Source organism: Podarcis vaucheri (assembly GCF_965113315.1).
Source record: "Podarcis vaucheri genome assembly, chromosome: 10".
NCBI classification, from domain to species: Eukaryota; Metazoa; Chordata; class Lepidosauria; order Squamata; family Lacertidae; genus Podarcis; species Podarcis vaucheri.
This window is the reverse complement of record NC_138748.1, coordinates 30,464,992-30,490,790: the sequence shown is the minus strand read 5'-3', so window position 1 is coordinate 30,490,790 and position 25,799 is coordinate 30,464,992. Positions and strand designations below refer to the sequence as shown.

At 42.7% G+C, this 25,799-nt stretch overlaps 2 protein-coding genes across 7 annotated transcripts in view; one reads left to right on the top strand and one right to left on the bottom strand.

Moving 5' to 3' along the window:
- The window catches only part of TMEM19 (transmembrane protein 19), a 29,940-nt gene extending 21,925 nt beyond the window's left edge, over positions 1–8,015 (bottom strand). Inside the window, exons 1-2 of one of the 2 annotated variants that reach the window (XM_082241134.1) lie at positions 7,503–8,015; positions 4,184–4,256 (exon numbers count right to left, since the gene is read on the bottom strand). The gene's annotated coding sequence lies outside the window, so the exon portion shown is untranslated. Of the gene's footprint in view, positions 1–4,183; positions 4,445–7,502 lie in introns of those variants that run through there. The other variant, XM_082241135.1, reaches the window with a different exon arrangement.
- A 158-nt stretch (positions 8,016–8,173) lies between these two features.
- Positions 8,174–25,799, top strand: part of ZFC3H1 (zinc finger C3H1-type containing) — a 38,604-nt gene continuing 20,978 nt past the window's right edge. For 4 of the 5 annotated variants that reach the window (XR_014224209.1, XR_014224210.1, XR_014224211.1 and 1 more), the window contains exons 1-14: positions 8,174–8,929; positions 13,581–14,000; positions 15,026–15,087; positions 15,388–15,586; positions 15,726–15,952; positions 17,825–17,948; positions 18,506–18,603; positions 19,768–19,971; positions 20,481–20,645; positions 20,891–21,028; positions 22,569–22,687; positions 22,957–23,103; positions 24,340–24,514; positions 24,681–24,812. Coding sequence is in view for 2 of the 5 variants with exons in the window: in XM_082241078.1 (XP_082097204.1) it covers positions 8,317–8,929; positions 13,581–14,000; positions 15,026–15,087; positions 15,388–15,586; positions 15,726–15,952; positions 17,825–17,948; positions 18,506–18,603; positions 19,768–19,971; positions 20,481–20,645; positions 20,891–21,028; positions 22,569–22,687; positions 22,957–23,103; positions 24,340–24,514; positions 24,681–24,812 (2,823 nt within the window). In the remaining 3 variants the exon portion in view is untranslated. The remainder of the gene's footprint in view (positions 8,930–13,580; positions 14,001–15,025; positions 15,088–15,387; positions 15,587–15,725; positions 15,953–17,824; positions 17,949–18,505; positions 18,604–19,767; positions 19,972–20,480; positions 20,646–20,890; positions 21,029–22,568; positions 22,688–22,956; positions 23,104–24,339; positions 24,515–24,680; positions 24,813–25,799) is intronic. The other variant, XM_082241079.1, reaches the window with a different exon arrangement.

Sequence of the window (25,799 nt, the reverse complement as noted above, 5' to 3'; positions counted from 1 at the left end):
TGGTGCTTGTAAGCATACAGGACAAAATGGGGATTGTATTGGTACACTGTCCATCTGGCTGCAGTTTCCCATGGCAGAGCTTTGGCTCAGGGCTTCATGGCCTTCCTAAGTGCCATGTGGCTGTCCCAGTGAGTTTTAAGCACCTCAAATGTGGCAAGGTACACACTTTGACTGGAATGTTTTCTTTATTTGCCCTCAGGCAAGTTGATGGTGATCTGAGAGTGGAGTATATGTCAATGATTCATTCGCCAAACGTCATCGTGTTTGTGTGTAAGTTGTACTTTTGAAATGAAAGTGTCTAGCCACATTCTCAGCAGTCTTATTTTGCAATATTTGAAATAATAGCTCTTTTAAGGCACTGGAGGGGGTGAGAGACCTGTGGGCATTCAGATATTCTTGGGACATAACTCCCATAATTCCTGACCACTTCTGGCTGATGATGATGGGAGCTGGAGTCCGGTAATATCACAGGCTCCCTATACCACAGAAAGCAAGCATGCTGCTTGTATAACTTCATCTGCAACAATATGGAAAAATTTTGTGCGGCAGTGGTAGAGAACAGTTGTTGGGATCCACCTCCCATCAGTTCCAACCACCATAACCAGTAATCAGCAATCATGGGAGTTGTAATCCAATTCATAGGTTAGCCACTCTGGTATATAGTGAGACATGTGAAAAACACTTAACTGGTTCTATCATATGAAAGGCTGTACACAGTTTTTCTTTCATCTGCTTAACTAAGGTATGTTTGAAGGTGCTTCTGGCATAAATTTGTGGGCAGTGCAAGTGTTCTAAGCATAAGATGAATCAGGCTTATTGTATAATCATTAAAACAAATTGGTGCAAGAAAACCTCCATATGGCCAGAGGGCTGCGCCTTTTTTGGAAATATTTGTTGCCAGGTAAAATGAGATGCCAGGCTTTAGGAAGGAGGCATGAGGGCGCTGACAGGGTCCTAGAGTCCTTCTGCCTCCTTCCCAAAGCCTAGTTAGCATTTCCCCAGCTTTGGGAAGGAGGTGGGAGGGCTCTTGGACCTGCCAGAGTCTCATGTCTCCTTCTCAAAGCCTGGTGCAGTAGGCTTTGCAAGGGCTGGTGTGTGTGTCAAATTTTAGCCTTGCCCGCCCTGCGATACAAAGCAGTGTGCAGCCCATGGGTTCCATGTCAAAGTACAATTGCAACCCCACTTGGTATGAAAAGTGGGCCATCCTGACCTATACATTCATGATCATTTAAATAAATGAAGTTAATATCCTCCCATGTAGGTAAATCAAATGGAAAATTTCCATTGACTGAATTCAAGTCGCTAGAAGCATATTATATTTGAAATGGAGTATCTCTTCCAATAAGCATTCCACAGCAAAAGGCATCCTAGCATTGCTTTTGAAACCCTTACCAGGGATAAGCTTTTAGTAGATTAGCTCTGATCTTTCTTTGAAGCAGATTTGAGGATGCTAATTGTGATGCATAATGCAACACTCTTTTAAATTGGCTCTGAATATGATCCAATGGCATTATTATCCAGAGAGACATCTCCCTAAATTGCACAAGGAAATGATTTGCTGTCCTGAGCACATAAGTGCACATTTTATTGATAACAACTGCTTTAAGTAAGCAGCTTTAAGTAGGGGTGCCAACTTGAATAAAAAAATGAGGGGGCAGGTAAATCCTGCCCCACATAATTAATCAGAATACTTGGTGGATACACACACCACTTGAATGGCAATACCTATCAGCTTTTATGGGGGAGGCAAAGGGAGTTCCTAGGATTGGCTCCCAATCTGCCTCCTTTCCCTTTTGCCTAAGGTTTAGAGCAGGCATCCCCAAACTTGGCCCTCCAGATGTTTTGTGACTACAACTCCCATCATCCCTAGCTAACAGGACCAGTGGTCAGGGATGATGGGAGTTGTAGTCCCAAAACATCTGGAGGTCTGAGTTTGGGGGTGCCTGGTTTAGAGTTAGGGTTAGCTTCTAACCATAGTGAATTATTTTCGCATGTCACTCCAATTCCAGTGATTTGGGGGAGGGATTAAAAACCATGCCTTTCACAAGGATCTATTTCGTTATGGATGTCAATGGAGAAACTTCTCTCGTAGGGAAAAGCTGTTTCCCCAAAAATTGATAGTGGGGAATATAAGTCCACACCCATCTACAGCTCTTGAGGCGACAGGGTAATTGTTGGGGGTGATCTTTCTCCCACCTCAGCCTTTCGTGGGAATCCATGTTCTTTTCTTCTGCACTGCCCCACATGCCTATTGTACCAACCACAAAATGGTAAAATCTACCTTTGTAGGAGAACCCGGCTGCTACCATTCTGAAATGTGGTAGGCTTTATCCTTTTCTGAACTAATCCCTTTCTGAATTGATTGTGCTACAGGCAAAGATGGATGGCTCTGCCAATTTTGGTTCTCTCCTTTTTCCAACCTTAAAATTCAGTTGTCCACATTTCTGCAACAATTTCTCATGAAATTCACATGAAAATTCATCAACATGTTACTGTGAATTTCTCTTGATACATTTTCAATGCAATTTTGCCTAATAAACATATTTTTACAAAGCATTCTCCCCAATATGAGAGAATGCATTTTGCACGTTATTTTCACGGAAATATGCCTTTTTATGTACCCTCACAGAAATATATTCATTTTTGTAACACATTACGGTGGCTGGACAACTGCATTACAAGTTTCAAAGGATGGCTGTGGTTTGGTTTATATATTGTTCTGGAAAGTGCAAATTTGATATGGACACCTTAAAATATGAAGTGAACTGAACTTCTCCCACACCCCTAGCTATGTCAAAAGCCTTCGTTTGTTTTCAACTTACTTTTCCTAACCCATACAATCAGCAATTTTTTAAAAAAGGAATAAATTAATTTTGATCAAACACAATACAGCGCATTCCAGTTCTTTTGAAACTATACAAAAAGAGGAGAGGAAAAAACACTTTCAAAACCAAGAAAAAACAAGGAGGAAACAAACAGTAACTGATCCAATGATGGAATAATGGGGCACCTTTGAGAAGCATTAGTGGGTGTATAAAATGAGGTTAGGGGCCACATGCAGCTCCTCAGCTGATTGTTCACTAATGCTTTATAGCAGGTGTGGGGAACCTTTTTTGCACTAGATGTTGCTGAACTACAACTCTAATCAACCGGCCAGCATGGCCAATGGCCAGGGATGATGGGAGTTGTAGTTTGGCAACATGTAGAGGTTCAAAGTTTTCTAAAATCTACATTATAGGATAGGATACTCTAGGAACCAATGCCAGTCCTGCTGATTAGCAAGGTGAAGTGATCTGGTTTAGATGGGGCACACAGAGAAAAGTAGAAACTGGTGTTAAAAAAATTCAGCAACACATTTAAATGGATTAGCTCTAGGGAAAATGCTGGTGGAGACATCTGAGCACTGCTTTAGGCAGCAAAATACCTTGGGACAGTGCAGCACTACCAGGGACTTCAATGGACAGTCAAACCTGGACCAAAACTCTATGCAAGAATGTTTCCAACATTCTAAGGCTGATTAACCAGGCAGACCAGGCAGATTAACCTACCAGATGTCCTTCCATCATCCTGGACCATACTGACTGGTGCTGATGAGAGCTGCAGTCCAGAATTTCTGGAGGGCACTAGATTGGCAAAGGCTGAGGTAATCCAAGTGGCTTCCCAACAGCAACAACAAAAGCAAGTCTGACAAGCAGTGCTAGCCTTGAGACTTTCTCCCCAAATACATGAACATCTGATTCCAAACCTACCAGTGTTTCTAGCAAGCTTCCTAAATAGTATGAGCAACCTACCAGGCTACCGTTGGTCTGCAAGCAACAGGCACAGATGAGGATTAAAAGAACATCAAGAGAGTTAATCTGGTAATTGCTTCCCCCAGAAGGCTAGCAGCAACATTGTGTTGTTTTTCATTACTACTGCTGGACTTTGCAAAGGTTTCTGGGCACTGTGGTTTACAAAGGGCTGCTAGGAATTGTAACTCTATGAGGGGAACTGCAGTGCCCAGAATTCACTAAGGGAAAGAATGTAGATGTACTGTATAGTGTGTACACAGCTTGTATTAAAAGGAATGTTTTCAAAGGATTCCAAAGAATGTATTAAAATATTATACTTAAAAACAAAATATGTAGCAAGAAATTAATAAGCCACTACACTGAAAGCGTGGGAATTAATCAGCATTCCTTACCTGTTCCTGAGAATGAATTCAGGGAGTAGAAGATGAAGGTAAAATAAGTAACTCAAAACCACAGGTTGAAATCCTGAGAAAATATCAAAAGTAGCATATTAACTAAGCAGCCACCAGCAGCATCTTGATGGAGTGGTGGGATAGGTTTTCCTGCTCATTCCTTTCACCCACAGAAAATTAGTTCCACTCGCCTTGTTTCAGCTACTATGTGCTGCAGAACTTAAATTTTCTCACGACTCATTTTGTTGGGGGACGGAACAGCACTGGGAAATGCAAGAAGTCAGGGTGTGCTTAAGCCTCAGGCTTCACAGCAAAGCCCTGTCTGTGCAGGTATTCTCCTCCTTCAACCTCAGAGATCCACCCACCCAGTGTCTTTTATCAGCACCGAAATACAGGAAGGTTCCAACCAATATCACAGTTCACTTAATATTTATAAGACAGATTCTACACATGCTTATTCAGAAGTAAGCACCACTGTGTTTAGTGCAGGGCCAACCCATCATGAGGCTAGATGAGGCAGTCACCATCTCAGGCAACAGGCTGGGAGGGGCAGCAGATCCAGGCCTTGAGGAACATGCCGTTCACTGCCTCCTGTGCCCCACCACAGCCTCCTCTTCCTCCATTCACTCCCCCCCCCCGCCACGGCCTGCTCCCCTCCAGCTTCCTTTTTTCTCCCCTGCCTCCTTCAGCATGCTGGAGCTTTCCTGGGTTGCCTTGTTCCAAACCCTCCAAGGGTCCCGATTTCCCAGCGACAGTCCTAGATTTACAGAAGCCGTCCCAGTTCCTGATTTGATCCCAGAATGTCCCGCTTTTCCTTAGGATGTCCCTATTTTCATCGGAGAAATGTTGGCGGGTATGGAGCTATGCGACCCCTGAGCCAAGGAAATAAGTAACTATACAACCTTTAGAAGATATCTGAAGGCAGCCCTCTATAGGGAATTAAAAAAATAAAAAATATATATGTTGGAAGCTGCCCAGAGAGGCTGGGGCAACCCAGTCAGATGGGCGGGGTATAAATACAAACAATTATTATTATTATTATTATTATTATTATTATTATTATTATTATTGAATAGGATGTCCCTATTTTCATTGGAGAAATGTTGGGGGGTATACATTTGCCATAGGTTTCTGTTTTGCCTCAAACATTAAATCAGCCTGGTTTAATGGGACTTAGCTCTCTTCTAAGTACAGATATGCAGCATTAAACTAAGAAGGGTTTTCCAGATGTAAGGCCCAGTGAGTTCAGTGGAATGTACTAAGCAGGTTAGAACTATATACTGTACTGTATGTGATTTTCTGAAGTTTAAAATGGTCTTTGCCACTGTATCTAAACACATCAAAATTCAGGAAGCACACAGTAGCTTGCTACTTAATTGTCACTATACTTCAAATATTTCCTCTGAGCAAACACTTTCCTTTTCTCTATTAGATAATGCTATAAAGCAGAAACTGATACTAACTGATAACAAAGGAAAAGAGAGCTAACATAAGATTTGGGTACATTTTAGACATCTCTGCTGCAGAGTGTCCAGTATGTGGTGTGACATTCTTTCAGACATAGGATTGCTCTAGTTAAAAAGTTCTTCTTTGTCTCATAAGCATTCTCCAAAACAAGGAGAAACTTGTTCCTCATGTTTTGCAAAATAAAGTAAATCGTTAATCAGGTTCCCACATACCAATCAGCATCTAGAATGATATACCAAAAGGATACCAATTGTACATTTTAGGAGAACAGTAAAAAGATTCTGCTGCATGTTTCAGTTCTAAAAATTCTTTTTTTATTTGCATATCCCAGGATAAAAAGGACAATGCTTAGAAAATTAAATTAAATTACAAGCTCATAGGGTGCACATTTACTCAAAGGTAAGTCAAACTGTGTTCAGTGGAATGTACTGTTTCTGGAGCATGAATAGCATTGCAGTGTTTCCAAAACATTACCCTAGCTATCCAGGCACTTGAGACTGATGCTCACTGTCAACTTCAGGTTTCAGAGGGCACTTTAGCAAGACATTCTCCATGGGCCCCTCCCTTGGTGAGTCTACCACTTTGTTGTAGCAGATCCAGGGGGCTCTTGTTAAAGGGCCCCTTGCTGGGCTGTGAATCCTCAGCAGGTGCCTGACCTTGCTGACCCTTGATGCCAGCCCTGTTGACGCTGTACCTTTAAGTTGTCCAGTGAAGCGTGAGACACTCAACCAGCCTCATCTTCCATCTCCTGTTCTTTAGTACACTCAACTTAAACTCGACTGCTTCAAGTCCAGACTGCGTGCTCAGAAATATTTTTTCTGTATTTTGTAACGCAATAATTTTCTACCTGTATTCTTGCTGCTGCATGGAATGACGCATGAATCTGATCTTTGGCGTTGTTAAGTAAAGTATTTAAACTTATTAGCAGTGTGTTCTGTTCATTGAGAGAGGGGTAGAGAGGAGAAGCAAAAGGTCTAACAGCCTATATTCCTCATGCTTTCACTGCGCTGCGTGATTTTGTGGTTTTAAACTCTGCTGAGGGCTCTCTCCTGTTGAAGAGTGTGTTTAGCCTACACTTTGGATCTAGGAATCCAGCCTGCTTATAATCTATCAAGGCAATGTGGGTAGGTAGTGATCCCCCTCCTGTTTCACCAAAGTGACTGGAAGAAATTTTCCTTAGACCAGCATTATGGGCTGTGTAAATTCTGCCATTGTTGAGGGCACATTCAAGATGCTCAAGGTCTGCTCCTCCCTGTCCTGCCAACGTCTCCACACTGTTTGGCTGCTACACTGGAGCTTTGTCAACATAGCGGCGTTGTATTGGTGTATCTGCACAGTTGTGTCAGCATACCTCGTATAGCAGTAGCATCAAAGGGCTTTTGCCATGTAAGCAACTTAGCCGAGTGACTGAAGCTTAGGATCCTTCCCCATACAGTATTTGCTAAAGTGCCACAAAACTCTTGTGTATTTGGAAAATGACAAAAGTAGTATGAGCTACACCGAGGTCTTGTAGCTTGACAGCTGACGCCTTTTAATTATTCCAGATGACCTCATGAAAATAACAACTTCAGAACTTTTTCAGGTGGGTGGGGTATAAATAACAAAGTATTATTATCACCATCATCATTGGTAGCCGCCTCACTGGAGAACCACCATTTCTCTAGATTGCTTTACCCTAAACACACACAAAAATCTACTGGATTACACCAAAGCCTTAGTAGCCTGGAATCCCATTTCCCACAGTGGAGAGCCAGATGTTTATGGGATGCCCCACCATCAAGCGATGAGGGCAACAACAGCTGTCTCCTAGTGTTCTTTCTGTTATTTAATTATTATGATTAAGTTTGATTACCTGGCCTTCAGCAGCAGTTCCCAGGGCAGGCTGCAACCTTTTAATTTTTTTCAAAATAAAAAAAACAGTTAAGTAACAGTAGGGTGGATCCCGAAAAAAAACGGTGTCAAAGGTCAGGGAAAGGAGGCGCGTCTTCAGTATTCTCCGAAAGCGGGTCAACGGAAAGGGGCCTCTGATCTTGGAGGCAGCCTAGAGCCATCTTTGCCTCGTTCCCTATCGATAACCTCACCCTCCGTGAATCTGATACCACATCTTACGGCAGCGGAGTCGCTTGGGGCCTAGATTCACTCTAAGCGTCACGAGCGGCGTTTGTGACGACCCTGCTGCGCCCTAAAGGAGTCGCCTCACTGTCCACTGAAACGGCCGCTCTGAGGGGATACAATTCTAGAACCAGCCCTTTCTCTTTAAACTTCTACTGTAAAAGCACCGTTATTTCTCGTTCTGCTGTGTAGAACTTGCTGCTGAACAGGCAGGCGGCCCCCCACCGCTGCCCATTGCCGGCACATAGCGGAGGACTACAACTCCCATCATGCCGTTCGACGTCCCCTTTGTGATGCTTTCGCTGCCCCTTCTCGGGGGAAAGAGAAGCGCGACGGTGGGGAGGGGGAGCGGGAGAGCGCGAGCGATGGAGCTCTCGCGAGAGCAGGCGCCAGCAAACGGGGAAAGGGTGGTGTCTCGCGTACAAGTTTGGGGTCTGACTGGGCCGCGGCGGCACACGGCCAAGCAACCGAAAGTGAACGGTGCGCTCACTCGCGTGCACGTCAGTTTGAAGCCGCTCCCTGCCGCGTCGGTGAGCGGCTGAGTAAACCCCCTTATGGCGGCTCCTGCGCCTGAGGGGAAGGCGGCGGCGGCGGCGGCGGCCTCGAGCGACCTCTCTCCGCGAGAGGAAGGGGAGCTGGAGGACGGGGAAATCAGCGACGACGACAACAACGACAGCGGGCCTCCGGAGCCCAGCAGTAGAGATGGCGGCGGCGGAGGCACCACCACCAAGGGCCCTTACGCCAGGCGTAGGCCGCCTCCCGACCTGCGGAACAGCCTCCTCCTCTCCTCGTCTCGCCGCTTCTCCCACTTGCGCCACCAGCCTCCCCCTGAGCTCGGGCACCTCCATGGCCGAGGAGGCGGCGGCGGCTACCGACTCAAGGAACCTTTCCGGCCGCACCCGCAGCAGCCGCCGCCTCCGTCGTCTTCGTGCTCGCGGCTGCCGCCCGGCTCGCACCAGGACTCCGGCCCCAGGCTCTCGTTCTGGGAGCGCAGCCACAACGCCCTGGACCGCTTCCGCTTTCGAGGAAGGCCTTTTCGGGGCGGGGGCCGATGGGGCAGGAGCCGAGGAGGAAACCCCCCGGGAAGACCCCCCGGGGGAGGTGGGGGAGGGGGCGGCGGCGGGTACGGCGGGAACCAGGGCTGGAGGGAACCCTCTCCTCGGAAATGTATCCTTGCCATTAAGAAAAGGCAGCTTGGCCTTTCTCTGCTGCGCCTCGCAGGAAGTGGGGTGGGGTGGGCTTGCCTAGTCTCTTACAACATGGGGTAGTTTGGCCCCAGGGTGGTCCTGGAGTTGGACCGGCGGCCTGTTTTGTTTTCTCTGGTCTGGGTGGAGGCCGTAGTGACGACAGCAGAAAGGGCAAAGCGGAAATGAATACAGAGGTAGGGTGTGTGTGTGTGAGAGAGAGAGAGAGAGAGAGATTTAAGGAGGTTCTGCAGAAGTGAAGTGTGTGGTCCGAGACAGAAGATGTCATCTGGTATCTTGGGAGGAGCCTCATTGGCTTTCAAATGTGATGCCTGAAATACTTGAAACACTTAATGAGTGTTGATTTTACATTTAAGCAAGTTTGCTGGCCACACAGCTGGCCTTTAGTTGTGTAACCGAAGATGGCAGGGAATATCCTAACCAAGGAATGCTTAGTTTGTCCTCGACGCGAATATGTTTTTAATTTTTTGTCTTTCTGTTTTTAGGATGAGAAATGTAAATTTCCTTGAAATGTTGAAGGCATAGGGGGGATAGTTCCCCCTTTCTTTTGAGGGTGAGGAACAGAAACATGCAATTCTTGCATCAGTATATAGTACTATGTACAAAAATGGTACCTTTAAAAAGTACTATTGAAATAAGTTATCATTTTCATCCAGTTTTAAAAGCATGTTTACTTATGAATAATGCCCAAAATATTACATTCATTCTGGTGGCCATCCTAGGAGTATGTCCCATTGAACTCCTAGGGCTTATGTTCGAAAAGATTATGTTCGTTGTGTAGCAGGGTGCCTGTCCTGTAGCTTTTGAGAAAGTGAAAATATTGGCCACAGAGGAAAGCCGGGTGAAAGGACAGAAAATGAAGGATATTTAAATAAGGCTGCCCAATAACATTCTCAAGCTGTCCGGCAATTTAAATACTATCAGAGAACAGCATACTGTCTAAAATTTTCTGGTGGAGACAATCTTAAAGCCAGATGACAAAAAATAAAATAAAACCCACAAAAATAATTAGTACAATCACATTTTGTTTGTAAAGGCACGGGGGAAATAGAAACTTATTTACCTGGTGCCAGAACGACAATAAAGAATATGCTAGGCCTGCATGAGCCTCTCTGGCTAGAGTGTTCTACAGTTCATGGTTGCTGCCTGTCTAAATGGAGGCACCTTGAGCAGGACCTCTGAGAGGGATCTTTTGGTTAGCCTTGTTAACTGAGGCTGCTGGGAAATGGAAGCCACCAACATATGGAGGGCCACAAGTTTCCCATGTCTGGTCTAATATTTAAAAACAGCACTTTGATCCCAGAAACTGACTGGGAGACAGTACAGCTGATAAAACAATAACATAATTAACATGCTAACATATCCCAGTCAAAAGCCTTGCTGTCCTATTTTAGACCAGCTTCAGTTTCCAGACCCTTTTCAATTGCAGTAATGTAAATGGGAGGTTACTAGAGCATGTGTAACTTTGGGGACGCGGGTGGCGCTGTGGGCTAAAGCCTCAGCGCCTAGGGCTTGCCGATCGAAAGGTCGGCGGTTCGAATCCCCGCGGCGGGGTGCGCTCCCGTTGCTCGGTCCCAGCGCCTGCCCACCTAGCAGTTCGAAAGCACCCCCGGGGGCAAGTAGATAAATAGGTACCGCTTACCAGCGGGAAGGTAAACGGTGTTCCGTGTGCGGCTCTGGCTCGCCAGAGCAGCGTTGTCACGCTGGCCACGTGACCCGGAAGTGTCTTCGGACAGCGCTGGCCCCCGGCCAATAGATGTGAGATGGGCGCACAAACCCCAGAGTCTGTCAAGACTGGCCCGTTCGGGCAGGGGTACCTTTACCTTTACCTTTAAATGGGAGGTTACTAGAGCATGTGTAACTTTTCCCAGGCTGTTTCCATCTAGGTATGGCTGCAGGTAACATAACAGCATAAGTTGATAAAAGCTTTTAGTATCTCCAGACAAGACCGAATGGAGGCAAGCGGAACATACAAGCAATGAATGTACTGTATGCTCTTGTCAGAGCTGCAGTTAGATAGCAGAAATTGAAGATTGCTTATGTTTGTCATTAAATTTAAATGTATATTCAAGGACTCTGTTGCTTGAGTAGCTTATCATTGTCAGAAATTCCAACAGTGATTAATATCTTTTATTATTTGAACAAGTAACTTTTAAAAACTGAATTTAAGTTCTCTACCAGAGTCATATTCTTTAGTTGCACATTGTCCAGGGTGTGGTTCTTGTCCGGTTTACTAGTTTCAGTTTTGCTCATGAAATGAAAGAATAAAAAAGCATATTGTGGGGGCATACAAAGAACTGTTTAGTTTGTTCTGTGTGAGCTGCATGTAGTAATTTCCTCATATGTATCTCTGTGTCTTTATGGAATTATGTAAATAGAGAATAGGATAAAAGCTGAGGCTACTCAATTGATGCTACTGTATATTTTTACTCACCTCCCAGTTTTATTCTTCTAAAGATGACACAAGGAGTTGCTTTTGTTTCTCTTGGGTTGCATTCTATTTAGAAGCAGATAGCTTGCTTCAATGGCCAAATTAAGCTTGTGGTATGGTAGATAGAGTGGTGGACTTGGAATGTTGACACTTGTTTTAGAATCCCTGCTTAGTCCAGATCGTCCTGGATGGTGAGTTGCTGTCTTTTCAGCTTTGCCTTATCCTGCTAAGTGGTTGTGAGACTAAAACAGGACAACCCAATGTATTCCTTCTTGTGATCACTGGAGGAAAGAAACTTAGGGAAAAGAAAAAGGATTTTGCCTTCCAATCTCTGCATGTAACTCTGTCACTACAAGCTGAGTTCAACATGTTGCAATGCAAGCCTATGACTGGCTCAGTGTGGAAGTCTGTTTTGGCTAGCTTTTCCTCCTTGACCGCTTTGGGTTTCCTGTTAGATCAGAATTGCCCAACCTGGGGCTCTTGTTTTGGACTACAGTGGTGCCTCGCAAGACGGAAAACTCGCTAGACGAAAGAGTTTTCCGTTTTGGAGGTGCTTCGCAAAACGAATCTCCTATGGGCTTGCTTCGCAAGACGAAAATGTCTTGCGAATTCCTGAGGTTTTTTTCCCCTTCCCCCCTTTTTCTAAGCCGCTTATCAGCTGATCCAATAAGCCGCTAATAGCGCTAATCCGTCAATGGGCTTGCTTCCCAAGACGAAAAAACCGCTAGACGAAGAGACTCTCAGAACGGATTCTTTGGGTCTTGCGAGGCACCACTGTAACTCCTATTAGCTCCTCAATGCATAGCTGGCGTAACACATGAGTAAGCTTCTGTTTTTGAAACACCATTGGATTCTGTTCCAAAGTATTTTAGGATGCTTTCCAATCAGAGGCAGTTGTTCAAAAGAACTACTGTAATGAAGGACTGTGTAGGCAGCTAATTAAAACCCTGAAGCCCTAGTTCTAGGGGAATGAAGAAAGCACATAAAATGATACTGGCCACAGAATTTAGCTCCCTGAGTATATGGAGTCTCATTTAACAGAAACAACTTTCTGGTCTCTTATCATTGTGAAGACATATTTGAAAGTGTAGGCAATGTCTAGTGAAATCAGAGGCCTGTGATAGCTTAATACTGCTAGTAGTTAGAGGTGAGCAGCTGTGCCTGCACTACTGGTTGCCCATATTTAGGGAAAACCAGAACATTTGCAGATAAAGCAGTAGTAGAATAAAGTATAAAAAGAAGAGGTATATATATATACAAATTCAAATAATTTTACATATACAACAAATGGACTCAATTACTTTTAGCACAGAGTGCACACAGCCTTAAGGTATATCTGTGTCATAAATGAGGGCAGTTTCAGTGGTGTCCAGATCTTTTTCAAAGAGGAACAGATTTGATGAAGTGAAGGGCAGTGGGGGCCGACCACAGTTGTTGACCTTTTTTTAGGATTGAAGTTGTTGAGTTTCTTTTAGGATTGAAGTTTACCCCAGGAAATAAACAGCCACACGGTTGGGATTAAACCAACCAGCGGGCCGGATTAGGCCCCCAAAACAGACTTTGGACATGCCTGCTTCAGACTCTGTACTAGAAGCTGTTATGGGTTACAAGCAGAGGTAGAAAAAGCTCTGTTGCACATCCGGAAGTCCTTGTGCTAGCAGAATTGTTTAGTTGGATACTGCCTAAAGTATCAAAATTCACCAAGCTAAGTTTTTGTGACCCCTTATACTTAAGTAGATCTGCCACCAGCTTATTTAAATATGAAAGCGGCCAGCCAGAAGTAGTTGTGTATTGCTAACATTTAAGATTGTGATCAGAAATACTTTAGGAGAGGAAATCATCTGGGATGTGTATAATGAGAGTTGGTGTGTCCCAGGAGGGAAAGAAACCAAACTGGTTGTGGCAGTGGAATTGAGGTCAGGAAACCTCTTCAAAGGGGTGGTTGCAATGCCTGGCGTCAGATGTTTGGGAAGAGAATGCCGCTTCACTTACTGCAGAATCTTGTAAGGAAGCACTGTGTGAGTAAACATGGAAGTTGTATGTATTATCTCCTGCATGTTGAAACATGATTGAATTGCTGTTTGGAATGAAAGGTTTCAGTGGCTATATGCTTTTGATCACTTCCTTACAATGGTGCAAGTGACAAATGTACTCTAGACCATTTTCTTAATAAATAAATTAGCCAAAAGCTTTGGAAAATCTCCATCTAGAAAGCAGAACTATTCATCTAAGAATGATAACTCTGTTGAAGAGAGTTTTGAGGATCTGTTGTTGAAATATAAGCAGATTCAACTAGAACTTGAATATATTAATAAAGATGAGAAACTGGCTCTGAATAACAAAGAGGAAACTGCTCAGCAAGGCAATGATGAAATGGCCAGTCCTGAGGACCAAGTATCTACAGAAAATATCAGTATTACAAAGGATGCTGTAAATGAAGTGTCTCCTGAGGAGAAGAATAAAGTGTTAACCTTTCAGGCATTTGAACTGAAGCCTCTCAGGCAAAAACTGCCAACCCTAGCTGAGAGGAGCAAGTTGAAAAAAGTGAAAGATGGAGTAAAACAAGTGTCACAGAAATCTGAATTATTGGATGCCAGTCAAGGTAATTGTTCTTTACGTGTAATAAACTCATGGTTTTATCCTTTCTGTAATTTTTAAAACTGCTTTTGCTTGTGACTGAGTAGCTCACATTTTTAGAGACATTGTAATGTTGGCACAGATTACAGTTTGTTGTTTTTATTTAACTTTTATTACTGGTAAACAGAAGTGCTTTGAAAATGCGATATTTCTTAAGAATGTTTATATCTTGTTTTACTAACAGAATATAACTCAAGTAAACGCAGCCAAGAATAAAAAGAGAATCAAACAACAATCTAACATCTATTAAAAATACATTGTAAAAATAACGTGCAGGGGGAATTCCACCCCCTCATTTGTTTGATAACTTTGGCATGCACTTCTGTTTTATCTTTCCATTCCTTGACCATTGTTTGCCTGGGAACTTGGAACAGATTGAATCTAGAGTGCTGTTTAGTACTGGAGGAGAGATGTTTATCTATTTTTCTACCTTTTTGCTGTTGGAAATGCTGCATGTTTCATTTGAGGGCATAGCAAGCATTCTTTACAATAGTAGTGTGGACAAACCAAGCCTGGACCTGACTGTAAGAGTAGATAGTTTGGAATCTGCAGTATTGCTCTATGAGTTGAGGTCTTGAGCTGATCTTGATAATGAGTTTGGGGGTGCCTGGGACGCTCTGCTCGAGTTTCTCTCACACTGTGATGCTGATGCTTCCAGGCCTTCAGACTGCATCACAGAATTAGTGGAAGTATTAAGGTGACCAGGGAGCATGAGTTTTCCCCAGTATGAAGTACACCTCTTGTGTAATGTAATAATAAAATAAGAGAGGAAGACAGGAACTTAAGGGAATGTGTGCTTGCTTTTGCACACAGGGCAAGTATAAATTGGGACCATGGAAAGAGTAAAAGAACCTGGCATATAGATTTTGCAGCGTATTCTGCTTACTATACATGTTAGAAATTTATGTATGATATGACTGTTCCTTTGCATGGTTAAATTCATTTACTTTGTCATTGTGCTTGATAAAATATATCATTTATATTTTTAAGCAGTAGATGAAAAAGAGCAAGGAGAACAAAATCTTAGCCCACCAGATGCTGCAGTAGAGAAGGTAAGTGAAGCCACTTGTTTTTTCCAGCTGCAAAATCAGTCACTTAAAATTTAGCCTAATGTATACTTACAGTGCAATCCTATGTATGTTGTTTCAAAGCAAGTCCTACAGTGTTAAATGTGGCTGATGCCTGAGTAAAATGTTTTAGGATTCTGTCTGTAAGGTTTGAAAATCATCCTGAGGGTACTGTAATTAGTGTTTTGCATAGAGTGAAATTTTTTTAGTCAAAACCTTTTAAAAATATCAGTTTAATGATGAATAAAGAACTGAAGTGTGTTTGTGCTTTTCATTTCACAAAAGAAATTGCTTGATGAAGAGGAGGAGGTGTCAGAGTTGCAGCTAAGACTACTAGCTTTGCAGTCTGCCAGTAAAAAGTGGCAACAGAAAGAGCAACAAGTGATGAAAGAAAGCAAGGAAAAACTTACAAAGGCAAAAAATGTACCACAAAAGATCAAAACCAGCACAAAATCTCATTCAGCCAAAAAAACCAGCACTGCAGGTAAATGGTTAAATTGGTGAGCAGTGGCTTTCCAAGTTGAGATCTGTAATGTTCAATATTTGACAGCTTACTTTCTCCATAGATTTGTTGTGTTTCTTTGGAAAAACTAAGTGTAATTAATCAATACTCTTATTTAAAGCTAAGCAAGCACTGAGGAAACAGCAAACAAAAGTGTGGAAAAAAATGCAACAACAGAAGGAACAAGAAAGGCGTCAGAAGGAAGAGGAACAACGGAAACAAGAAGAGGAGGAGGAGAGAAGGAAAAGGGAAGAGGAAATAAGAAAAATCCGTGATCTTTCAAATCAAGAAGAACAGTATAATAGGTTTATGAAGCTGGTTGGAAGCAAGGCAAGATCAAGAAGCAAGGTAAATTGACAGGCATGGAGTATGGCTTTAACATGGATGTACTTGTGTAATTAATGTTGCTATTGGGGGTGGGGTGGGGTTTGCTCATCTTGGTGACACATGATCTGATAGGATTAGATTAGGACTTGAGGGTCTTATCTCTCTTTGGATATAGACATATTGGTCCTGGACAACTTGCTGTCTTTCAGCCTGTTTTCTATCAGAAATACTGACCAGCTTCTCTGGTTTGCTGGGCTTTATGAAATAAGGGTTGTAAAACCTTTGATAGTGCTATGTAAGCAAAAAATGCTGAGCAATCTGAAAAACGAGAACTTTTAAATTCAAGTATATTATACACATTAAAAAACTGAAAATCGTTAACATTGGGTGTTTTTTCTCAACCTGATGGTTGTCAAAGGAATTACAAATGGCAATTGATACAGATGAGTAGGAATACCAAACTAGGCATAATATTCTCACTAGTAAATAGTGAGGCCTTAAAGATTAGTGGTGACTGTGCTGAGGCACTGTAAATATTAAACTCATTTTGTTAGTCATGTTTTAAGTTGATTAGGAATGGTGGTGTAAATATCCATGATTTGAGAATTTTCTGTTGTGAGCAGTGCCACAAGCACTTGTGTAAAATTGCATCCTGAAAGCAGAAGGGATTATTTCCACTTGTGTTTTCATTGGGGAATAAAAGCAGCGACTGGATGTGCAAGGTGTTGTAACAGTGAGAAATTGCAGAATCCCTCCAACTATCTTTCTAGCTGTAGCACATTCTTCCCCAGAGGAGAATCTGAAGTAGTTTTAAGTTCATTTGGAGTCCATAATACAAATTCATGGATGACGGTGGAGTTCCAAGTCCTACAACTAGGTTTTTTCAGGGTCAACTCCAGGTTTGAGAGGGCTCTCTGCAGATCCACCCCCCTTGGCAACACTAGATTGAGGTTGAGGAATTGTCACCTATGTTATTGTGGGCACCAGCAGAAAAGGAATGGCTCCTCTGGGGCCTGTTCCTTTTAATTTTCTTTATTTCCTGGTGCTCCATTGAGTGTTTGGAAAGAGAATTTAATTTTGAGGGATTGGGGACCCTGGAGGAACACAGATAGCAGTGCTTCCCCTGCCACTACTGGCTGACCACCTTGACAACTTCTCTCCCTACCCAGAATACCATAGTTAGTCACCTGGATTAGGAGCGAGGGGAAGCAGCAGTGGACAGCCAGCAACAGAGGAGAAGCACTGCACTCTGTACTACTCGGGGCTTCCTGGCCTATTTCCACTGATGGGCACCTGCCTAGGATTGTAAAGGCATTTCTCTGTCCGTGGCTCACTCTCTCTTTCTTGCAATGCTGCTAGTTGGGTCTCACACCTGATGTACACCCCAGGGAAGGAAAGGAGCCCGGGGTCATTGGAGACAATGATAATTACGGTAGCTGCAGCTGTAGCTGCTTCAATCAGTGCTCAGTGATTTTTTAAAAAGAAGCTGACATTAGCCTTGTGATAGGCCATGCCATATGCTGACGCCAACTGTACCATTCTGTTGTCATGACCTTTGGGATCATAATTATTCATTTTTTTGCAGGTTGGAAATGGTTGGGAGATCTGCCTTCCCACACACTTTAAAAAAATTAGAGTATGACTTGGTAGCTTTGAAAAATGCAGTGTTTTGTAAAAACGAACTATTCTGCTGCTTGCTGTCCCTTACTGAAACCACAGTTGTTATGAGAGAAGATCCAGCAAATAGGAGTCAGTAGTTTGCCACTGCTATCTTTCCTATAGCTTTTCTTCCTGCAAGTGGGCAGCTGTTTGAGGCAAAACAGGCAGCATTGCATGTGTTTAGAAAAGGAAATAAAATATATCTGAGGCTAACAAAGCTTGTTTTTTGTGTAGTCTTCAGATAAAGACTTGAGACGGTCATTAGATAAGCAATCTACTGAGAGTGCAGGAGGAATCTATCAATATGATAATTATGATGAAGTTGCCATGGACACAGAAAGTGAAACTAACTCTCCTGGTAAGTGTTAATTTACCTAATGTGTGGATTACAACATTTTATTTTTGCTAATTTCCTAATGAAGCCATAATTAAAGCTTGTTTTCTACTGTTTTATTTACTCATTTTCCTAATGTTATGTCTGCTACATGAAAAATAAAAAAATCAATAGCTGACCCAGCATAAGAGCAGGAGCAGTATGTGATGAGAGAAATTACTGCTTATTCTATTGTTTGGATCTTGATGGTTTTCATGAATTGAAGTACAGTTGTACCTTGGCTTTCTAACAGCTTAGTTCTCGAATGTTTTGGCTCATGAACGCCGCAAACCCAGAAGTGATTGTTCTGGTTTGCAAACTATTTTTCGAAGCCGAACATCTAATGGGGCTTCCGTGGCTTCTGATTGGCTGCAGGAGCTATCTGCAGCCAATCAGAAGCCACGTTTTGGTTTTGACAGTCAAATAGACTTCCGGAACAGATTCCGTTCGACTTCCAAGGTACGACTGTATATAAAGGTTATATAAATAAAATCTTGCCTAGTGTAACCTTTTATTTTTTGCTTTCCATAATCCTTTTGTAGCATCATCTCCAGTGCAGCCTCCGTATTTTGAATGCCCTGCTGGATACTTTTCTCCTACCATTCCACAAATATCACTGCCTCTTGCAGCACAGATTTCAGTAAGTGCTTTTTCAAGATGGTCGTTTTGAAGTAGAAACATTTGAAACCAGAAATATTGTTAGACCAGCCTATCTTTAAATTATGATGCGCTTCTCTTTTGTGTGCATCCCTTCAGGCTGTCTTGGAAGTTATTTCTTCTGGTATATATTGAACTGGGACTTGGCCTGGATCAAAATTATTTCTAGTCCCACTCTTATTACTGATTAATGCTAGTACTAATACTCACTGAGCTTCTATATCCTGTGCTACCTATTTCTTCTACTGGAAATATAATTTTAAAAATCCCCAGTCAGTATATAGCTACTTACTACCGTATTTTTCGCCCCATAGGACACACTTTTTCCCCTCCAAAAATGAAGGGGAAATGTGTGTGCGTCCTATGGGGCGAATGCAGGCTTTCGCTGAAGCCTGGAGAGCGAGAGGCATCGGTGCGCACCGACCCCTCTCGCTCTCCAGGCTTCAGGAAGCTATCCGCAAGCCTTGCAAGCCTGGCGGGAGTTCCCGCGGGCTCACAAGGCTTGCGGGCAGCAGCCTGCAGCCCCGGCGAGTGTCCGCAAGCCTTGCGCGCCTGGCAGGAGGTCCCACCGGGCACGCGAGGCTTGGGGCGGCAGCCTGTCGCCCGAAGTACAGGGAGCCCTCCGGAGGGTTCCCCGTGCTTCGGGCGAGTGTCCGCAAGCCTTGCGCGCCCGGCAGGAGGTCCCGTGCTTCAGGCAAGTGTCTGTAAGGCTTGGGGCGGCAGCCGCGGCAGGTGGGAATAATTTTTTTAAAATTCATCCCCCCCCAAAAAAAAACCGAGGTGCGTCCTATGGGCCGGTGCGCCCTATAGGACAAAAAATACGGTACTAAACTTTTGTGCGTTTTTAGAGCTGTGTTGCTTAAATGTTATTTAAGGAACTAAAATGGATAATTAAAATCACTTACCTGGGAGTAAGTTCAACTGCTTAGTGCAGTCTAGTACTGGCGACTAATGGTTTTGAATAAGCAAGTCATTCTCTGTTATTTTCTGTCTTGGAAAATCTTGATTTTCAACTGCAGTATCTTGGCTTTTGGAGCTGCTGATGTTTTGTATTGAAGCGTAGCGTGAGCCAAGTGTGTGTGGCACACTATTTGTGAAGGTCAAGTAGTAATTAAGCTATTTCTCTTTTCCTTTCCGACGTTTTAAGGCTTTGCCACCAGGTAGCCAGTTGTATGTGGAAGGTATTTCAAGTGCTTCTCTTGAGCCACTACCACCCCTTCCTCCACTTCCACCTGAAGAACCTGAACAGCCACCCAAACCGCCATTTGCAGATGAGGAGGAGGAGGAAGAAATGTTGCTACGAGAAGAGCTACTTAAATCTCTAGCAAACAAACGAGCTTTCAAACCGGAGGTATTTATCACTTCTGAATATAGCCACTAGATGTCAGCCCTGGTACATTATGATCTGCATTACACCAGAAAAGTTTTTTGTATTAGTTTGGAAAAACAAAAGTGTGACTGGACAACTTGAAGGTGGCATGCAGTTCTTTAACCAGTGTAATCTGTTCTTTAACCTTAAAAGGAGTTTAAAGTTCTCTTGGTTAGGGTTAAATTTGCTGTAAACTGAACAAGTTGCCTCCCACTTGTTTGGTATTGTCCCAGCTATTTCAGCTGGATAATTAGTAGGATTATGACATTTCACATGGTTGAAATCTGAGCAACGATTACTTTACTTGCAGCTGATGGTGGCCATTTCCATGCTCAGTGGCTTCTGTTGTCGTTAAAAATCTATGCCTTCTAAAATGGCAGCTTCTAACAGGCTGAGCAGGCTATATTTGTGTTACGTTTTTGCAGCATTTATGTATTTAAATATTTAAAAGCCGTTCACAGTGGCTTTTCTGATTATTTATTTATTTATAGGAGAACTCAAGTAATAGTGGTCCACCTTCACCGCCTTTCCCCAATAACTCCCATGCCGTGCCAAGAAGCAATCTTTCAGCCGTCAGTATTAACACTGTTTCTCAACCTCGTGTAAAGAACACAAAGATTATTAGAGTACCAAGACTCCCACGAACAGTGATTACGGTAATGAAATATTTTTTACTTGGCTTCATATAGGAAGGTGCATCATGTTTGAGGTTAACACTGCCAAAGTAGGGCAAGAAACTAACATGCAAAATCCTAGGTAGTTGGTTTGTGCTGATTTGGCAGCTGGGAACAGTAGCATTTTTGAGGTCGGTTCCTGTGTACTGTTTCTTTCAAAGAAGAACAAGGCCACTATTCTTAAGAGTATTGCTCACTCAAAATTATTTAACTTTTTAACTCTTTAGCTTCCAAAGCACAAGTCAGTCGTGGTTACGCTGAATGATTCAGATGACAGTGAATCGGATGCAGAACAACCCATCTCTGCTGCTAGTGTGTTTGGTGGCCTAGAATCTATGATCAAAGAAGCTCGAAGGACTGTAGAGGTAAATAAAATGGCTGTGGAAATGACATTCTTTGAAAAGAGCACATGAAACGTAGTTTTTTAAAATCTTAACATGCATTTGCTGTGTACTGCAATGGCCAGCTGTGTAAAACAGACTTCCTTGTCTATAGGTAGGAGAACAGGAAGGACAGACCCTCCAAGTGTCCCTATTTTCTAGGGATGTCCCTGATTTAGAGAAGCTGTCCTGGTTTCTGATTTGATCCTGGAATGTCCTGCTTTTCCTTAGGACGCCCCTGTTTTCATTGGAGAAATGTTGGAGGGTATGGCGTTATCTGACCCCCCAAGCCGTCTGAAGGCAATCCTGTATAGGGAGGGTTTTTTTAAAAAAAATTGTTTTATTACGTTTTTATATATGTTGGAAGCAGTCCAGAGTGGCTGGGGCAACCCTGTAAGATGTGTGGGATATAAACAGTAAAATTATCGCTATGGAATGGGACATCCCTATTTTTATTGGAGAAATGTTGGAAGACTTAATTGGTTCAGAGGTTAGGAGAAACAAATTATTCCTTTCAGAGAAGAGTTTGTCCCAGTCCTTGCGCCCGCCTTCTGACAAGGAGTGAAAGTCATTGACAGCATTTTATCTTTAAGTACATTTTGTCTTATTTTCCCCTCTGCACCTGATGTGAAAGCAGGCACTTAGTAATTGTTCGCACTGATCCCTTTGGGTAGTTATACAATAAGCAGATCACCTGTCAGAGCTCCAGGTCTCCTTTCTCATGTTCTCATGTTCTCATTCAGTGAAGGGAGGTCCTATTTCACACTCTTGCTGGTGAAGACTGCTAGTTGAGCACAGAAGTCAGCAGCACTGCACTGCTTTCTGGTCCTGGCCCTCATTTTTAATTGGGGATATTAGGTAGTCAATGCATATTTACTTTAGGCTCCAGCAGTGTGGCAGCAGTGTGCCTCTTTCAGTAGGTGTGTGCCACAGCAGGTGTTCCAGAGAATTGCCCATAATAGTCTGTTTACTCTGGAACCCACTGCAGAATGTGGTTCTGCTTCAGAGTATCCTTGTTCTGCCTGGTCTTCTACCATTAAATGAAAAAGAGAAGTTGGACATAACTTTACAGAAGGAATCTCCATAGCTAGGTAGGAGAGCATGTAAGATCTTGCCAGCACTAGAGAAGCAGTTGACTTTTGGTTGGTGGTGGGGACAAGTTGTATCCTGTTAAAATAAGATATAGCTTGGACTCATAATATCCTTTCGAAAGTGTCTTTTTGCTACTTACTTTTCCCTTACATTTCCCTGGCTATTCCGGTTCCCTTGTGGATGGCTCATTTTTTCCTCAAGTCTTACACTTAGTTTGTTCTTACTCAAGTTTTTTTTCCCTTTCCAAAACTGGAGAGGAACTCTCTTTTTAAAAGAGGCAAAGTTGGTTAACCCTGCTTTCTGAATCAGTAGAGTTAATCCTGTCTTCTAGATAGAAAGAAACTTTGTGGTAAATCCAATTTCCCTTTCTTCAGTAATTTCAATTTTTTATTTCGGTTCTTACATATAACAGTGTTGAATTCTTCTGTTACAGGCATCAAAACCCAAAGCACCTTTAAAATCTGAAAAAGAAAACAATCCTGTACGAACCCCAGAGGCCTTACCAGAAGATAAAAAGATTGAATACAGACTCCTAAAAGAAGAAATTGCCAGGTATTTGGGCTTCGCACAGTGAAAATCAAGAAAAGCACTTGAGTTGTTAGCCAAAAACTGACTGATTTAAAAATCAGTGGCCTGATGTAGTCATCCATATTTTTTAATTATTCTATTTGTTTATTTAAAGCCTTGGTTTTATTTGTAAATTATCTTGTCAGCTGTTCTAATTCAAAGTGGAAGTGATAACAGATCTCTTTTGGAAAATAAGTTTCAGATTTTTGTCTGAAAACTAAAGTTTTGAAAATAATGTGTCTTGAATATTTTAGCAGGGAGAAACAACGCCTGATAATATCTGAACCCTTGAAGACAAGTTCATCACCAGCAAACTCTGACGTTGAAGTTGATGGGGTTGGTAGGATAGCAATAGTAACAAAACAAGTTACAGATGCAGAGGCAAAACTCAAAAAACACAAGTAAGTCTCCTCATCTTAATGGTAACCCTCCGTAGCAATGGTTGGCATGTGTTGTTTGTGTGTTTGGGACACTTCACTTTAACTACATGCAGGTCCCATTAACTGCCCACTCATTACGTAAAAATTCCCTTATCTGAACATGAGAACTTTGCACCCGTACTATGCTTCACATACAAGCTGATTTAGATACCGAAACAGCTGGACCTGCCTATGAACAAAACACTATGAGAGAATGACTTTCCTTAATCTCAGTGAAAATAAAACAGCTTTAAAGAAGCTCATTTAGTCCTCTTCTTACTTGTTTGCCTTTTGCTGTTTGGGGGCAGCCTGTTTGAGTGCTGTGCTCACTGATCCTGGCTCCTTAGTTTTCGTTCCCTATGCCTCTCCCCAGCAGCCATCCTTGCTCTACCCTTGTCTCCGATTCTCCCCTTAACTTGTGTGCAGAGAAGTTGCTCATGAAGGAGCAGCACCATGCATGATTGGAACGTCCTGCTAAGCAGAAGGATTGGATCTGGAATGGTGCTGCTCCTTCACAAGCAGCTTTCCTTGTCTGCTGGGAAACTCTCCCCACCAGCTCTCCGCTTCTCTGTGTTTTTCTGCCTGTGCCTTTCCACCCCAGCGTAATGCTCGCTGCAGCTTCACAGCATTAAAAATCCCCCAACAATAACCTTAATATAAACTGTATTCTTCAATAATACAGTGGTGCCCCGCAAGACAAATGCCTCGCAAGACGAAAAACTCGCTAGACGAAAGGGTTTTGCGGTTTTTGAGCTGCTTCGCAAGACGAATTTCCCTATGGGCTTGCTTCGCAAGATGAAAACGTCTTGCGTTTTTTGCAAGTTTGTTTCCTTTTTCTTAACACCGTTAATACAGTTGCGACTTGACTTCGAGGAGCAACTCATAGAACGCAGTGTGGTAGCCTTTTTTGAGGTTTTTGGTGATTTTTGAAGCTTTTCCAAAACTTTTCCGACACCGTGCTTCGCAAGACGAAAAATTCGCTAGACAAAAAAACTCACGGAACGAATTAATTTCGTCTTGCGAGGCACCACTGTACCAGCTTCACAGCATTAAAAACCCCCCAACAATAACCTTAATATAAACTGTATTCTTCAATAATACCTAGATACTTTGAACAGTTTAGGTGGTGGCTCTAATTTCATACAGCTTTTGTATATAGAAATGAATATAGGTGAAATCTGAACTCCATTTGAAATTTGAAACTTTTCTTTTCTTTAGACTTCTCTTGATGAAGGATGAATCTGTGTTGAAACATCTATTGCAGCAAGAGGCAAAGAAGAAAGAGTCTGTTCGTCTTGCTGAAAGCAAGATTGCAAAACTTAATGAGCAGCTGCAAGCAGCAGAGAAGATATTAAATGCTAATAAAGTGTTCTTGAAGAAGCTTCAGGAACAAGTAAGTTGTCATTTTCTATAGCACTATGAAACATGCTTGTTTAACCGTAGTGTTGTCAGACAGTCACTTTTTACTAGACATATTTCAGACTAATTTGTTAGCTTATTTGGTTTATGTCCATGCTTGGGTTCAAATGTGACATCTGAAGAATGCATAAATATTTCAGATCCACAGAGTACAGCAACGAGTAACAGCAAAAAAAGCGCTTGCATTAAAATATGGAGAAGAGCTTGCTCGAGCAAAAGCACTGGCTAGCAAAGAACTTGGAAAACGAAAACTTGAATATGATCATTTTGGAGTAAGTATAGCCTTGAATACGTAGTGTTAAAGAAGCTATCATTGTATTTAATGGACTTCCATTGTTACAGATTGTAGACCAGAAACAAGAATATTAACTGAGAGCTGAAATGAACCTCCATACACGCCTGTGCTTTATAATACCAGTTTTCAGTTCTTGGAGAAAGCATAAGGGATTGTTGCATTATGAACACTGGCCACAATCCAAGTAGCATTCTACTTTTTCTGCTTGCTAAGGAGGGTTTGGAGTTCTTTCTCAAAGGGCACCCATCCTTGCCACATGGAATTTGAAAGTGAGATTTTCAAATTCAGTTTGTGATCTGGCACAGGGATCTTGGTGCTCATTTATTATCCTTGCTATTAAAAAGTCAAAAATCCCATGAAATGCACCTCAGCTGTTGGGTCCATTCTGGGAAATAATAGCTTTCAGAGATCATGTTCAACAGATCTGAATATTAAAACTTACGCTACTGTACCTAAAAGCTTGTTAACACTTCACTTTATGCTGAGCCTCTGAAATACAGCATGATGTCAGAGACAATCCCCCTCTGCCCATTTCAGACCTAACGTTGGAACTGGGGACGGCAGTGTGAGGGATTCTGAACAATGTGAAAACATGCCCCTGCTCTCTAGGTAGTACTGAGCTCAGCAGGGTAAAGGCTTGCCTAGGAAGTGCAACGAAAAAGCCGTCATTATGTATTCAAGGCCACACACTTCTTTCTGCCAGCTCAGATGGACAATAGGAGGCAGAGCTGGAGGCTTGGCTTAGAGTTTGTCAGGTGCTCAGAATATCCCATTAGAATAGAGACAAACTCCATTTGCTCCCACCAGCTTGGAGCTGCATGGAGGATTGCTGGGAACTTGAAGTGGCCAGGAAGCAAACAGATCAGTTTGAAGGTTGTATCTGTATTTGTAGGCCAAGTGCACATGTTCCAAGCACCTGACATGCGTAGAGTCAAAACAAATTTCAGGCTGGGCTTTGAATTAT